Genomic DNA, 16,820 nt, shown 5'->3' on the forward strand with positions numbered 1-16,820 from the left:
GGAGGATTTTTTTTAAATAGTTGAATTTAAACTGAAAAGAATATACATGAAAATGCTGCATGTGATGTACATGCCATAGCTGTGACAGCTGTTATGCAGCACATTTCTTTGGGCCAGCAGAACACACAAAGCATATGCAGGATGTCAATGCAAAGGACAGCTTAGCCCTGACTCTGCTGGAGACTCAAATATGATAGCACTCAGCCTTTATTTTTAGGGTCGGATGCAAAGCTAACTGAAGTCCATGGAACTCTTTCCAGTGACTTCAATTGGCTTTGGATCAGGCCATTGGTAAATGTCCAGAGGAGGATGTAAAACTACTGTACATAAGGTTAAAGGTAATAATACCTAGCTTTTATACAGAACATTTCATCAGTAGATATCACTGTGCTTCACAGTCTTTAAATGTATTTACCCTCACAACACCCCTGTGAGGTAGGGCAGTGCTATTCTCAATGTACAGAAGGGGATCTGAGCGACAGAAGGGCTAAGTGACTTGCCAAGGTCACATAGGAAGTCGTGGCAGAGCAGGAAACTGAATAGGGGTCTAGACTAGTGCCCTAACCTCTGCGCCATCTGTGGTTCAGAAAAAGACAATCCCCTGACACTAAGAGGCATTTGAAATATTTCCAGGGATGTGAACTTATCCTGAGAGAAGCTAATCAGCCATGATTCCCACTGAAGGCAATGGGTGCTCAACACTCCTCACTATCAGGCCCTTTGCTATATTAGAGAATTTAAAATCAAAAGCAATGGTCTACAATAAAGAAATAAGTAAAGCAGTGAGGGCTCTGATTAGCCTGAGGCCACTTCTGCAATTTGTCGCCAACCAGCAAAAGCTCCACAAACCTCCTAAGCTCCACAGCCAGGGGAGCTACAATCTGTCTCAAGGAAGTCTGTCCCTTTTGAATGAGGCCATATAATGCTGGAGATCACCTGAAAATGCCAGCCAACCCTGCCTCCTTCTTAGGGTGGAGTTGGTGAATGGGAATGACACCATCACACGGGGCTGGCTCGGAATTGGCTGGCTGGCTGGCTGACATTTGTCAGCCAGGGAAGAAATTTTAAAGGGGCCATACTGCCTGGAGCGCTCTTGCTGGCTGACAGGTCGAGCAGCTGGAGCTGTCAGCTCGAAAGAAGAGGGAGGCCCATCAAGTTAATATTTCTTCCTCTACAAACTGATTGCTAGGGAGGACATTCCCCCCACCAATCCATTGTCTCTTCCAGAGATCATGGAGGGGAGAGCTGCCCCTGACCCAACCAACAATTTAAAGAAACAGGACCAGGCAGAGAGACTGATTGCTCTTCGCAGATCATAGCCACTAGCGCCATGCATAGTGGTTATAACAGTCCATGCCGGGAGTAGCTCCTGTAGCCTAAGCAGCCCTAGGGGGACAGATACAAATTGTGAGCAATGGTATGCAACGGGTAGGGAGAAATCCCGCCCTGATCCCTTAGACAACTTCCAGCAACACACTGCTTTTTCTTCCCTTTGTAGAGCAGGATGGCCTTTCCACATGGCAGTTTAATCCTGCTGCACAGCCACTGTATGCAACCATGACTAGATCTCTAAAAGAGAGGGGCCCAGATCCTCAGTTGGTGTGAATCAGCATGCCTTCAGTGGAGCTCACCAACCTACACTGACTGACACCATCTCAGGATCTGGCCCTTGGTATTTACTACAGCTTTTTGTCACTGATTTAATAGAGCAATCCTGACACACAATTTATACAGTATTTCTTTTTCTTGAAAAATATGCAAATCATCTGCCAACATACACAATATTAAATAAATTTAAAAATGTTAAGTGTCTGATCAACCTACAAAAATCAGGAGAACAGTGAGTTTAGCATGTGTCTTCTCACATTCCATTGCACATAGCTAGTGGAGGAGTCTGACAATTCTGAGACTCATCATACCCATTAGCAGATCACTGAATTAAGGAGGGTATGGTAGCCCGAAAGAAGAAATTTCATTACTGGAAAAGGAGAAATGACTTTGGCTGTAATTTTCAATGTTGTACTTGTGACCATGGCAGGCATTTGTGTTTGAATGAGATTTCTTCATTACTGCCAAGCAGTTAACATGCTTCTTCAGTGAAGTTACAACTTTGCCACGGAAATTACTCTGATCAGCCAATTTCACCATTTAGGATCCAGAAGATGGAACAGAACTTCTGTGTTATGTTGTCTGAACACACTGATTCTAAATTTACTCTAATGAGCCATACAAAATTATGGAAAATGTGAAATGGATTTATGTTTCAGTCAGATCTAAGATTTCCCCTAGATGAAAGGGTAAATTTTACTCCTCCCTGCAAAATGGGGTTTCTGTGGGGGACTCCAACAATCTGAAAACTACAGAATTTTTTCTCCTTTGTTAATACAGTTAGCTCCACCAATCAGCTGACAGAAACTTTGGCACCTCTTCATCCTTAGATACCAAAGCACACTCTCTGGCCAGTTGATAGCTTCCCTAGATGGAAAGACCAAAATCTCCTCCTCTGCTCAGGGGGGGGCTCTAACAACTAGAATGCTGGGCCTGCCCTGGCAAAACCCAAACCCAGACTGGGAGGACTTATCTTGGGAATTTTCCAGATGTTCCTTGGACTAAAGCACTCAGGATCACAGGCCCAAAAGCTGCATCAGTGGGAGTTTTGATGCAGATGATAATAGCATGGATGGAAGGCCAAGAGTTCATTTGACAGGTTTCCTGTACTTACACAGATTCTCTCTCTGCTTAGGAGGAGACTACGTTATTAGAGGAAGGAGCTCTAATGCCTATGGAATAGGGAGATTGCTATGTATGCTTCCTTAATACATACACAAACCCATTTAGTGATGACTTGATCCAAACGGGAATGATCTGCCTCTTTTGTGGCGGATGGAGGGCAAGAAAACTGAAGAAACCTTAAATTCCCTGTAAGTAAAACTGAGGACAAAATGATAGGAAAATCAATGTCAAGATCCTTATGGAGCTCAGAATTAATCCTGTGAATAGATCTTGGAAGCAGACAAAGGTTACTTTATGGGATACCTGAAAGAGGAACTGGCATTGTAGGAGAGGGCTGCCAGCTCACCCACTCTCCATGCGGAAGAAATGGCTAACAGGAAGGTCACTTTTAGTGAGCCAAAATAAGAGCCCCAATCCCAATACCATAGGCTTGAAGGGAGAGGTACGGAGCCACAATGGAACTGGCAGCAATGGAGATAGTTACTAAATTATGTTTTCTAGTTATTGAATCCGAATTTGGAAACAAAAGGGTGCTTTAGGCTTGCAGTACCTTAGATAGTGAGAGATGATGACTTTACTGAGGATGTAACTGTATGGTCTATATGGGGCCGAGTACCCCAGAAGATGACACACCTTTTTGGTAATCTATAAAAGTTATGCATAGCCTTAGGTAAGGCAGGCATGACATCAGGTTTCTTACAGGACTCAGCAATTAACTTTTAAATATCTAAGTGAATTCGGGAAACTCTGCGTTGGCTTAGACAGTAACTTTCTCTTATCTATTGTCAAGGCTTTAAGAATCTATCCTGAAGGTCTTGTGAATCTCCCTCCTATCACTGACGTCCTAGCACCTAACAATTTTTAGAATGCAAAGTCATACTGAGTTCAATCAGACTTTGCAACAGACTCCATATTAATCATGATTTGTTATGTTTCCTCTACATTTAGAGATAAAAATTGTTTTTGAAATGGAAGAATTGATAGTACAGGAGCGATCCAAGCACAATTCAGGCACAGGCTATATACGATTCTTCAGCTACAGCACTCCAGGGTGATCATGCAACACCCCTGAGGCAATTTTAGTTTTGCATCTTTCCTGATCAGAAAATGTCAAACTGCTGCATGGTGTTGTGAAATGGACCTATCTCCACTGCAGAACAGGAAGTCACCCGCATCCCGGGAGGGTCCCAGAGCCCAGGAATCAGCCTGAACTCAAAAGTCTACACTGCGATTTTACAGCGTCTAAGCGCCGCAAATCTGAATAACCTGACCCAGGCCAGCTGCGGGGTTTAACTGCAGTGTAGCCATACCCAACGTGTTCACAATGAAGAGCAAAGAGTACAAAGAAAAAATAAAAACTAGAAAAAGTGTCTTTTGAAATAACATGGCTGCACTGAATGTTTCTTTCCCTTTAAATAACAAAAGGGATCAATGAAAGCAAAACACTCAGCAAAAGGTATTTTAAAAAATAGTACATATATCTTGGGCAGGGAAAACATTTTCATTATACAGTCTAGAAATAAAAGAAAGGTTAATTCTTTTATATCTTTTTTAAACAAAAGCAAAACAAAAAATGGAGCAATGAGGCTGCCAAGTTTCAATCTTATGTAAATGAGCATGCAAGAGTTCCACAGCCTTAAAAACCTGGGAATGCTGGAAATGGCTACAGTTCCTTAACTGAAGTGTTGCTCCTGGGCAATGCTACAATACTCATTAAAGAATCCCTTTATCAACATATATTATTGGGTGCCACAGTTTTCCTATATAGTTTTCCTGTTAGTCCAATGACAATAAATAAAGACTGCCTAAAAAAAAGTGCAAGCTGAGATTCATTTGTCTTTCTTTTCATTCTGCAATAGCCATCGGCTACTAAAAAGTAAAGATTTACACTATTTATATGCTTTCTGATAATGTCAAGCATTATGCTTTATTTTCCAAATCATTAGCATGCACAAGAATGACCTCATGGTGAACAGATGCACTTGGATATGGCAGTGATTAGATCAGTCCTCTCAGCAGTCAAGTGTGCCCATTCCAATTAACCCTTTGAAGAATCAACTGCAAGTCTACAATATTAAAAGAATGCTTGCAGATACAATTTCTGGATTCTCGTGTCAGTAGAAAGCTACCATGATGAGTATCCAAATATGCAGCACAAAGCTCTTTCTAAAGGAACTGTTATTTAAAGTCTGAATGTTGATTCCCTTTTCTAGAACTTTCAAATATTTACATCTTTTAGCCGTTAAAACCACTGGCGGGCTTCTAATCTTATATCACTACTCTATTGGTTTAATCAATAAGGGCAATTAGACTTAGAAACATATTTTATGCACCTGTTAGTACATATGTATTGACCATTTAGGATTGCTTTTTCGAAAGGATGCACCATCAAGTTGCACTTTCTGACATTCGTGTGGAGTACCAGTATTTTGTCCAACAAAGTTGTTTTTGTTTTTTGGCCAGAGAAGGCAGAAAGAAGAAGAGGAAAGGACTGTAGCTAAGAACACCCTTTAAAGTGGGAAAATCTGCAGAGGGACAGGATGAGAATAATTAAATACTGTAGGACGACTAAGGACTTCTTGGGTTGACCCTTATACACAGTCTAATTAAAATAAGGCATGTAACGTACCAGTTTAGCAACAAAGGACCTTATTCTGATCTTTTGATCCTAAATCTGCACTTCCCATAAATGAGTTATGGGGTGTTCATTCTGCCTAGCATTCTGTATTTTCAATGTCTAAGACGCATGGAGCTCTAACACTACGTATAAAGAGTTAAAGGCCCGGGTCCTACAAAGATTTACACAAATCAGTTGGACTACTCCCATGCATAAAGGTAAGCACCTGCATAAACGTTTGCAGAATGGGAGCCTAAGTCAGTGCACACTTTATAATCCATGTCACATGCGAGTCTGGAGGCAACATCCATTCTGCGGCATCTCGCTATTTGCTAGTAGTCTGAGGTTGTGCAACAGAACATAAAAGCCCCTAAAAGGTAATTAATAACAACATACAAATTGCATATGTTAATGGCTATATTTTCACTATACTAATTTATAGTATATCACAGGATGCTTTTTGAATCTTATGTTGCATTAACTGCTTAAAAAATCCTAGATAAAATAAAACTGTACTGCTCATTGATCCTTGGGATTGTCTATCTGTATATACAGTGACCTTGGATTATGATGAGGTGATATTGAGGATAGGATGAGGGGGAAGAATGGGCCCTAAATTCACCATGAAAGCTTAAGCTGTTCAGGGTCAATTTTTCCAGTTGGCTTGCTGCTTGGAAGAGGATAAAAACACAGATAGATAGGCCTGCCTTGGGCAGTTCCACTTTTCTTTGCAGGTTTCATTTCTCTGTTTTGGGATGGGCATTCCCCTCGGAGTAACCTGAGATCTTATCAACATGTGTCAAATTTCTTAAATGGAAGAATACCACCTCCACACAAACTGCACAGCCAACCTGTGCTACATAAACTTGTAAATAAGGCAAAATTCTGAACTACATGAGACATGATGGATGGTAGGACATGTAGCTAGGGATACAGCACTGGCAATACTTACTAGCTGAAATTATCACAACTTGTGTTTGCTTGCACTCAAACTTGCTCTGGGAATAGTTCACATCAAAATTAACTCACTCCCCTTTTCCGGACATTGATGTGAATAAATACATGAATGTGAACTAATTAAAATGAGTTTAATAGTAGCTTGCTTTTTATTTTAAAGGAATGGCATTACCGTCTTATGAAGGATCAAAATATTCCACACCTGCCCATAAAGATACAAATACACATTGTCCTGATTCATAGTTTTATATATTGAGTTGGTAATGGAAGACCTACTGCAAAGTACTAACCTAAAATGTGATGATAATGGAAGTATTACATGAATCCAGATGTCCCTGATCTTACAGGTGAATGTGTATGGGCAGACCACTGTGCCCATGCTGAGCTCCACTGACTGCAGTTGGACTCTGTTGGATCTTTTTGCAGAATCAGGGCCTATATTAGTGCTTAAGCCCTGGGACTATTCAGCATTAACAACAATCGTGGAATTACATGAGTTATATCTGGTTTCAATATTGACTTAACGCCTAAGAGTGCACAATCCTGAAATCTAATTATAATAGAACTCATAGTAATCCCGACACTAAACAATTTAGCAACTATGCAGTAAAAGGTAGAAGTATAGATAGATTTTCTTTTAATCCTGGAATAGGAAAATTCCTGAGTCATGGATTTACATGTCTTTGTAAAGGCTAATACGACAAGTAATTTTCATGATTTAGGAAGTTGTCTAATCTAGAAAATTCTATTTTAAAAATGTTAAATACATTATTCTCTTCTAATGCATAGCTTGAAACCTTACGGTACAGAATTTTCTAAAGCCCATAAATGAAATGAATTTCTCAAGTATACAGTTTGCTGTGTTGTTCTTCCAACATTCTCTAATTACAACAGATCTTTTAAAAACAGGTATTAACTGCCTTGTAACACTGAGTAGACTAACGATTTGCTCAGTCAGAATAACCTGAAATCTTGGAGGGGAATAAGGGAGACTGGCAGAGGATGCTTATAAATTCAAGCCTGGATCAGAGTTTTGTGCCTCTGACTATAGCTGGGAAAACTGAAATCCCAGCCCTGAACACCCCTGAAGTTTGGAGACTTGAGTTTTGGTATCTGACTCATGATTGGCCCTAGTATTGTAACAGGCTGAACTAAACACATGATTCCAAACATACCCAAACTTCAGAAGGCTGAAAATCAGGATCTGAATTTTGTGACAAGTTCTGATTAAGAAAAATTAAATCACATAAAAAATTATTCTAGTACTTAATGATTATTTAACAATTCTTCTGAACAATTTAAATAAATCTTAAGTATTTTTTGCATATAACAGATATAATAGAATTTAGATGTTATTCCATAGTAATGTCTTTTCTAATTATGTTTAATTAGATCAGAATAAGATGACCAAATAACATATGCAAATGTTGTGGAACAGAAGTATGGAAGATTGATGAAGACAATAAAATATGCTTAAAGTATTTTAAAACCCTGCTAAGATGCCTATATATTTATTTGCTGATACCTACACAGATAAATGACTCAAAGTTTCTAACAAAACTGGGTATGAAATCTACATTTCTATTGAAATTGATAATTTTTTTGTCTCTGAGTTTTGGCAGGGCGTATAAAAGAATTTAATTCACAGCTGTTCTACTTTTTTAATGTAGAAAACATTAATCAAAGCTTTAAGTTATAAAGCTTTTCTAATGTTGTTTAGTATTCCAGTTCAACAAAGATCAATAGAGGCTATCCCTGTGTTTCTTGACGCCTCTCCAGGAAGCAGAGGCGCGATTATGTAAATAGCACTGGTTCCCCTTTACTTCTGCCAGCTTGCTTATCTCCAAAGCCTTCTGCCTGCTGCTACTGGCGACCAATACAAGTACATGCATATACCTCTTATCTCCTAACAAAGCTCTGAAAGCTCAAGGATTGGAGCCAGTAATGTTGAACAATGATGCATGGCTGATTTTTATTTGTAAGTGATTTATTTCAGTAAATTTAATTTCTTCCTTCAATTTTTCAGTTTAGATGGAAGATATTTGTTAACAAGTCAGAATATAGGGAATAAAGCAGATGTGTTGAAACATTTATACAGGGTTGAAATAATCTATTTAACAATCCAAAAGAGTATCATGAAATAATTAAAAGTGTACACCCAATCAGTGCAAAGAAGGGATTAAGGAATTCATCAGGCACTGACTGTATACTTTTCCACAAGAGAGAAAATTAATCCTTAGGGTGCTAGAAACCTACTCTTCAACATGAATGTTTCCTTTTAAAACCAATTTATCAAGGATAATTAAAATGACAAAGTAGCAACTGGTACCTTACTGACCTTAGAAGTTAACTTAAAATCTTGTTATGACCTACAGAACACATTCACTGAGTTTTACATAGATATCCATCTTTCAACAAGGCTGATGAAATAATTGTTGAAAGAGAGTTTAAAAATATGAGATTCCAATCCAGGCATTGGTAGGAAGTTTGAAATTTGTCCACACATATATCAAATATTAAAAGGGAAATGTTAGCATACTGTATTACTGTTATAATATTCTAACAGAACACTATCCTTACATTTCTTCTGCATTAATCCCTGACCCTGGTATCTCAGCAGTATAATCCCCATTTAGCATTAGTAGCAATGGCTTCTACTGTGAGGAACTATTTTTTGATAAGTAAGCACTGATTCAGGCATAGCTTTTGAACAACATATTCCCAGCTCAGCAAGAAACCCACACTCTTGAATGAACCAGAGCACATTACTGAGAGAAAGTTCATTAACCTTGCTAGATTCGGGGGTTAACAGGATAGCTGAAGAAAGGAACTGAGTGAATAGCTCTGATGCAAAACAAATTAAAATGAATGTCATCATTCCTTTTGATATTCATTAGTTGATTCAGAGAGAGAATGCTCTTCTTAAATTTGCAAGCATTTATCTACAAAAAACAGGTGTACATCTGCTGCTCAAGTGCTTCTTAGTGCTAAACAGAAGAATAACGTACAGAGACTCACCAGTTCCACTGAGAGAGTAGCTAGGAGAGGGAGAAAAAACCTGAGCTGCAAAATCCTCAAATGTCATTACTTCTTTGTGATTCTGGATTATTGCTTCAAGATACAGAGCTCTTTCCTCATAACTGCAATAATCGGGTTAAGGAAATGCACATGCAAAATTAAATACTGTTACACGATGTCCTAGAATGCTAACAGTTCAATCCATACAAATACATGTAGAGAACTACATCATTGGTATGAAAAATATGTCTTTCAAAATTTCTTTAAAATATTTAAGATTTCTAAACATAAACACTGAACTGTAATAACACTGTACTTTTTGAAATTATTTAGCCTATCAATTTTTTTTTAGCTTCAACACAAATATCATTATTGAAAAAGGCATGGTTTAGTGACTGAATCCAAGGGATCTCTGAAGTTAGTGAGGATGAAAAAGACTCTAGAAGTATATTCCTGAGAAATAAACATTTTACATTTTTAAGGTGAAAAACCATAATGGCAACAGAAATGTAGTGCATGTTTAGCATGCTTCTGATGGATAATATTTTAATTACAATTATTCTTTTCATCCTATCAAAAATAATTTAATTGGGAGTACAGGTTATAGGGAAAGGGAAAGAATACATGCAACTGATCATTGTGCTACTTAAAATATGAAAGTATACAGCATTGAATAGGATTCCTAGCATGCAAAGTTTACATTAAAGTTACACTGTAGAAGGTATCATCGGCTGTACCAATAAATTATACATATTAATAAAATAAGACCTTGTACTCAATACAGTCTACGTAATACAGACAACAAAGCAATCTAAACCAAGATTATTGTCTTTTAATTAAAACTCGGCAACCTGGAACACGCAGCATTCAAATGTGTAATCAAAAACCAGTCACCAATAAAACTTACAAGCGTAACAAGCTGAAGCAACTTTCCAGCTGTCTTAATAGGACCCCTGCTTGCTGCAGCTTTCCACAGTGGAGAAAGCAAATCTTTTCCTTTTGTGTGCAGCTTCTGTTTTCTCAGAAGGTGAATCATGCATTTCCAATAACAGGATAACGTCAAACAAATCTACAATGGACCGAAGAACCTCACATATGACTTTATGAATTAACACTTGAAGAAGCCAGTATGACATCTCATTCCCCATTTCCTCATTAAAAAAATGAGTTTTCAGATCTTCATTGTGTTTTTGTCATGTGGAAAAGCATGCTAACTCTACGAGATTGCATTAAGTAGGAGAAAGTACCAATTCATAATTACCAAATTATGAGACGATGAAATAACACCAGTGACTCAATATAATGTAGGTGATTGGATTTTTTTAATTGAAAAGCCTACATTACTCATTAGAATTATTCCAAGGTGCAAGTTTGTAGTTTCTGCTACATTTTAATATGATTCTTTAAAAATGACTGAACATCCTTTTCAATTCAGAGTAAAATAATGGCGCATTAGATTTCTAGAGCTCTCTCTCAGTGGGGATAATCAATGTGTTTGTGTCTTAATCATATGCATGTTACTGTAGTCACTGGGGTTAAAAAACATTTTAGAAAGATTTTCATGCTAATGGAGACAGATACACATATGATAAATCCTTCTAAAAACTTTTATTGAGAAACTGAAGAAAGAAAACTAATACTTAGCATTTCAGAGATTGCACCTGCTGACAAGTTTATTTACTTATTTTCTTTTAAAGCCCAGCAGAACACATTCCTGATAGCACAAGTATTAGGCTGAGTGTATTTGGGGCTGCTTCACTATTATAGGCTGAACTCCTGATGACTCTTGTTAATGAATAGGCTGCCAAACTTCCTAAGAGAGGAGGCACACGCCTAGACCCTATTCTAAAGGGACCGACTGATGCCATTCACATCTCATTATGAACATGCTTATTCTGCACAGCACTTGGCTGTTGCCAAGGCTCTGTATTCCATACTGCCACAGCAAGCCGCTGGTCCTGTTAACAGCAGGATGTTAGGCCTGAGTGGCCGTCTGGCGAACAGGCACTCTGACACTAAGCTGGCACGTGCTGGCGCAGCAGGAGCAGACCAAGGCGTGACAAATTACTGAAAGAGCTAAGCTAAACTTATGGCTGACAACCACCTGAGCCTTAGGACCTCTATGGGCCTGCCATCAACTCTCAATTCATTGCTCACCCTTTTAGTCTGCAGTATGCTTGTGGGCCAACTTTAAACAAGGCAGATACACTATAAAGGCTTTTCATGCTATGCCTAATAATATCCTGCTGTTTAATGAAAGGCCTTGCACATCTAACACATAAGCATACAATGCAATAAACCATTGCTAACAAAACAGAAGTTCCTATGTATTTTGTGTAATATTGCATGGAAAGATAGCAAGATGGGGCCCTTGCTATGTTAATCCATAATAAAATGAATTATGAACATTCTTATTTAGGAGGCTGAAGATGTCCCTAATATAGAAAAAGGCAAAGGGAATAGGTCCATTATCTTACAGTAACAACATAAAATAAAATATACGTAGGCTAAGCAAAGCAGAGATCTACAAGGATTTAACATGCTTGAAAGGCATAAAAAGAAGTTTTCATTTCAAAAAACCAAAACCAAACAATTTGCACTTGAATTTCTTGCGTGTGAAAGATTAAAAGCACTACCGGTAGCTCAATCCATGCACAGCGTGGGCAGGTTTTGTGAAAGTTCCCCCACACAATGGTTCTCATGCATTTTATTCTTGAATTTAATATATTTTTTATTCCAGTTTAAGACTACCATGAGGGCCAAGTTGCACAGTGATTTTTGAGTTGTAGATAGAAATTCACTAGGATCTAGAGAATGATCAAACTCATTTTCACTTGTAGCATAAACCAGGAAGTATTAAATGATTAAATGAAAATGAACTAAATTCACTGTTACCGACTTTAAATGTGCAAAAATATTTGTAAAGGCCGTCTGAGAACAAAAAATGGTTTGATCAAGGTCACTTAAAAATGATATCTTAGATGAGAGGTAAAAACCCTAATTATTTTAAGGGAGACTATAGAAGGATTATAAATTATAGTATATAGTATGGTATAGTAATATACAGAGCTCTTTGAAAATAATATATTTTTAAAATAAAGTTAATCCTAACAAATATAGAAACGAGCCATTTTCAGAGAAATTTTCTCCAAATCTAAATATCTAAGCACGGCTTGGATTTTCAAAAAGGGTCTAATGGAATCAGGTGTCCAAATCCCATTGAATTTAACAACAAATAGCAAGACTTCATTATGAATGCCGGTTAAGCACTCAGGCCAGGTCTACACAAGGAAAGCTTTGCCGGGAGAGCTATATTGGTACACACTATACTGGCAAAGTGCTCCTACTCTGGACAGGGCTGGTGCAACCTATTAGGTGACCTGTGCTAGGATTTGGGGGGAGGCATCTTCTTCGGTGGTGACCGCAGCGGCTGGATCTTCGGCCGTCCCGGTCGCCGCCGACATTTAGGCGGAGGGAGCTGGGGCAGGGGGATGCGGGGAGGCCTGCCTGCAGTAAGTAAGGGGTGGGGGCGGCATGCAGGGGAACTTCCCCCTGCCCCAGCTCACACCTGCTCCACCTCCTCCCCGAGCACGCCATCACTGCTTCAGTTCTCCCGCCTCCCAGGCCTGCAGTGCCAATCAGCTTAGGCACTGCAAGCCTGGTACGCAGGAGAAGTGAAGCAGCGACGGTGTGCTCGGGGAGGAGGCAGAACAGGGGTGAGCTGGGGTGGGGAGCTGCTGCACAGCTGCCCAGGCCAGGAGGGGGGGAGCTGCCACAGGGGGGTGTGCCTCAGGGCTGAGGGGGGGTGGGGAGCTGCTGCGAGGAGGGTGCCTCAGGGTGGGGGGTGGGGTGGGGAGCTGCCACAGGGCTTGGGGATGGCGTGGAGCAGAGGTGAGCTGGGGTGGGGAGCTACCACACGGCTCCCCGGGGGGGAGAGCTGCCGCAGGGGGGGCGCCTCAGGGTGGGGGGGGAGGACTCAGGAACAGGGGAGGGTGCAAGGTGGAAGTTTTGCCTAGGGTGGGAAACATCCTTGCACCGGCCCTGAGTGTGGACACAGATTGACTGCATTTTGGCTGGCATAGCTTATTTCAGCCCTTCCCAGCAAAATAAGTCATGCTGGCACTTTAACTGAGCCTACACTAGGGGTTTTTGCTGGCACAGCGTTGTCAGTCAATGATCACACCTTCTCATACATCTGACTGGTAATGCTATGCAGCAAAAGTTTGTAGAGTAGACCCGGCCTTAGAAAGACCTATAATTGTCCAAATGAGTATTTACCGAAGGAAAAAAGGAGAACAGAAGGACTTCCAGAGGATCATTTCAAGAACTTTTGTACTGCTACAAGTTCTCTGGTGACTTAGTACTGTTCAATTTATCAGCTGGAGTGAACTGTCATAATTCCCTTGTCATAATCACAGGCTTATCAGGATTGTTTCTGTTGGTAAAGGGAACAATGTTGGGTGGAGCTGGAGGGAAGGGGAGAGTAGCTACAAGACATGCTCCCCTCTCCATCTGAAAGTCCCTCTGCAGATATGTTTTGGCTATGTGGGACTAGAAGGAGTGGAGACATGGAACAGTAATTCAGAAAGCCAGCACAAAAAAAAAAATCAACAGGTCTACTTCACTAATAATTAAAGATCAGTTCAGAATGGGATACAACATGATGAGAAAAAAAGAATAGTCTGAGAATAATAGGAGTGAGGAAAAGCAGACAACAGCTATCTGGATATATACTGCAGCAACCTGAGACCTGAAGACAGACGGTATTCCAAGACATGATACAAGCGGCAAATAAAGGAATCTAGGGAGAGACTTGAGTATCACAATAAAAAATGTGTTCACTTAACTCCACAGATTGGAAGGTTTACTATCTAGTGTCAACACCTGCCAGCAGGAATGGGGAATATTATTAAAGCTTTCAGACTATTTCCTTTAGGAAATAGTCGATATCAACAGCAGCTCATATTTATATATAGTGTGTTTCATTCCAAATGATTTCAGAGTGCCTTATGAACTCTCACACACACACACTTTTATACATATACTTTATATAAACACATACATTTTATTTACATATATTACACACACACACACACACACAGTGTACACTCTTTGGGGGCAGGGACTGTATTTTTTTATTCTATGTACAGAGCCTAGCACAATAGTTCCTGGTCCAGGACAAGGCAGCATGATAATACAAATAATAAATAGCTCGCTCTCACACACACACAAAATGAGCATTAACTCCATACCTCAACTCTAGATTGAACTGCTGCAACAGAAAGAAAAAGACTCTCAGACAGACATTTCTAAATTTGGACATTTAAAAATCAGGCCTTAACTGTCCAAAAGTCCTGAATGTTTGGTTTTAGTATTTGGATTAGGCTACTTGTAGAGATCTTGGATGCAGATCCCCCTCCGATATTATATATATAATGTGTATGCAAGAGCGGCATACAAAAATAACTGTAAAATAGAAACATATACAGTAGAAAGAGCCATTATTTACCTTATGGTAAGTGTGATTTTTCGAGATGTCTGCACATGTGGATCCCACTCATGGTGTATGGGCACCCCCGCACAATAGCTTGGAATCGTTTCACCAACAGTGTTCTGTAGGGGTCACCCTAACACTCTTCATTTTCTTGTGCTCCCCTACCGAAGGCTTAAAAAGCATGACATCCCCAAAATATATACGACTGAGTTGTGGGGAAGGAGGGCAGGTTGTGGGATCCACATGTGCACAGACACTCTAAGACAGTAACCATTCTTTCTTCTTTGTGAACGACATGTGGGTCCCGCTTATGGTAGTTAGCTAGCAGTGACCTTAAATAGAGGTTGGGGCTAGGAGTTTTTTGAAGAGATTGTAAAACTGTCTCTCCAAAATGAGTGTCTGACCTAGAAGCATCCTCTAAAAATAACGTTTTGTCAAAAGAACTAGCCAAAGTCCAGGTAGCTCCTCTGCAAATCTCCAATATTGGCACTCAATTTAGACATATAACAGATGGGTTTTTAGGTGATAAATCTAAGGAACTGTCCCAGACTGAGGTGTCAACAGAGAAAATTTTGGAACAAATTGATACCTTAAGGCAGGGGTCGGCAACCTTTCAGAAGTGGTGTGCCGAGTCTTCATTTATTCACTCTGATTTAAGGTTTCACGTGCCAGTAATACATTTTAACCTTTTTAAGCAAGTCTATTTCTATAAGTCTATAATATATTAACTAAACTATTGTTGTATGTAAAGGAAATAAGGTTTTAAAAATGTTTAAGCAGCTTCATTTAAAATTAAATTAAAATGCAGAGCCCCCAGACTGGTGGCCAGGATCCAGGCAGTGCGAGTGCCACTGAAAATCAGCTCGCATGCCGCCTTTGGCACGTGTGCCATAGGTTGCCTACCCCTGCCTTAAACAGTGATACGTCACCAGGACCAGATAGTATTCACCAGGAATTCTGAAGAAAAATAAATAAGAAATTGCAGAACTACTAACTGTGATATGTAACCTATTACGTAAATCATCTACCAAATGGCTGGAGGATAGTTTATGTAACACTGACTTTTAAAAAAGGCTCTAGAGGCGATCCTGGCAATTACAGGACAGTGAACCTAACTTCAGTACCAGGCAAATTGGTTGAAACAATAGTACGGAACAGAACTATCAGACCAGATGAACGCAATATGTTGGGAAAGAATCAACATGGCTTTGGGAAAGGGAAATCATGCCTCACCAATCCATTAGAATTCTTGAGGGTGTCAACAAAAACGTAGACAAGGGTGATCCAGTTGATATAGGGTATTTGGTCTTTAAAAAGCCTTTAACAAGGTCCTTCACCAAAAGCTCTTAAGCAAAGTAAGCACTCATGGGATAAGAGGGACAGTCCTCTCATGGATCAGTAACTGGTTAAAATATAGGACACAAAGGATAGAAATAAATGGTCAGTTTTCACAATGGAGAGAGGTAAATAGTGGGATCCCCCAAGGATCTGTACTGGGACCTATGCTGTGCAATGTATTCATAAATGATGGGGCAAAGTGTGTGTGTGGGGTCAACAACGAGGTGGTAAAGTTTACAGTTGACACAAAATTACTCAAGATAGTTAAATCCAAAGCTCACTGTGAAGCATTACAAAGGGATCTGAAAAAAACTGAGTGGCTGGGCAACAAAATAGCAAATGAAATTCAATGCTGATAAGTGCAAAGTAATGCACATTGGAAAACATAACCCTAAGTGTATATAAAAAACGATGGAATATATATTAGCTGTTACCACTTAGGAAAGAGATCTTGATGTTATGGAGGACAGTTCTCTGAAAACATCGGCTCAATGTGCATCAGCAGTCAAAAATGTCAACAGAATGTTAGGCTAGATTACAAAATAGAAAATATCTTAATGCCACTATATAAATCCATGGTAGTCCCACACCTTGAATACTGCATGCAGTTCCAGTCACCTCCTCTCAGAAAAGATGTATGAGAACTGGAAGAGGTATAGAAAA

At 39.6% G+C, this 16,820-nt stretch overlaps 1 protein-coding gene across 2 annotated transcripts in view; it reads right to left on the minus strand.

Annotated features, from left to right (window-relative positions):
- RALGAPA2 (Ral GTPase activating protein catalytic alpha subunit 2) overlaps window positions 1-16,820 on the minus strand; it is a 317,151-nt gene that overhangs the window by 17,599 nt on the left and 282,732 nt on the right. For both annotated transcript variants that reach the window (XM_030558122.1, XM_030558121.1), the window contains one exon: window positions 9,326-9,447. In XM_030558122.1, coding sequence (XP_030413982.1) covers window positions 9,326-9,447 — 122 coding nt within the window. The remainder of the gene's footprint in view (window positions 1-9,325; window positions 9,448-16,820) is intronic.

Source organism: Gopherus evgoodei, chromosome 3, assembly GCF_007399415.2.
Source record: "Gopherus evgoodei ecotype Sinaloan lineage chromosome 3, rGopEvg1_v1.p, whole genome shotgun sequence".
NCBI lineage: Eukaryota > Metazoa > Chordata > Testudines > Testudinidae > Gopherus > Gopherus evgoodei.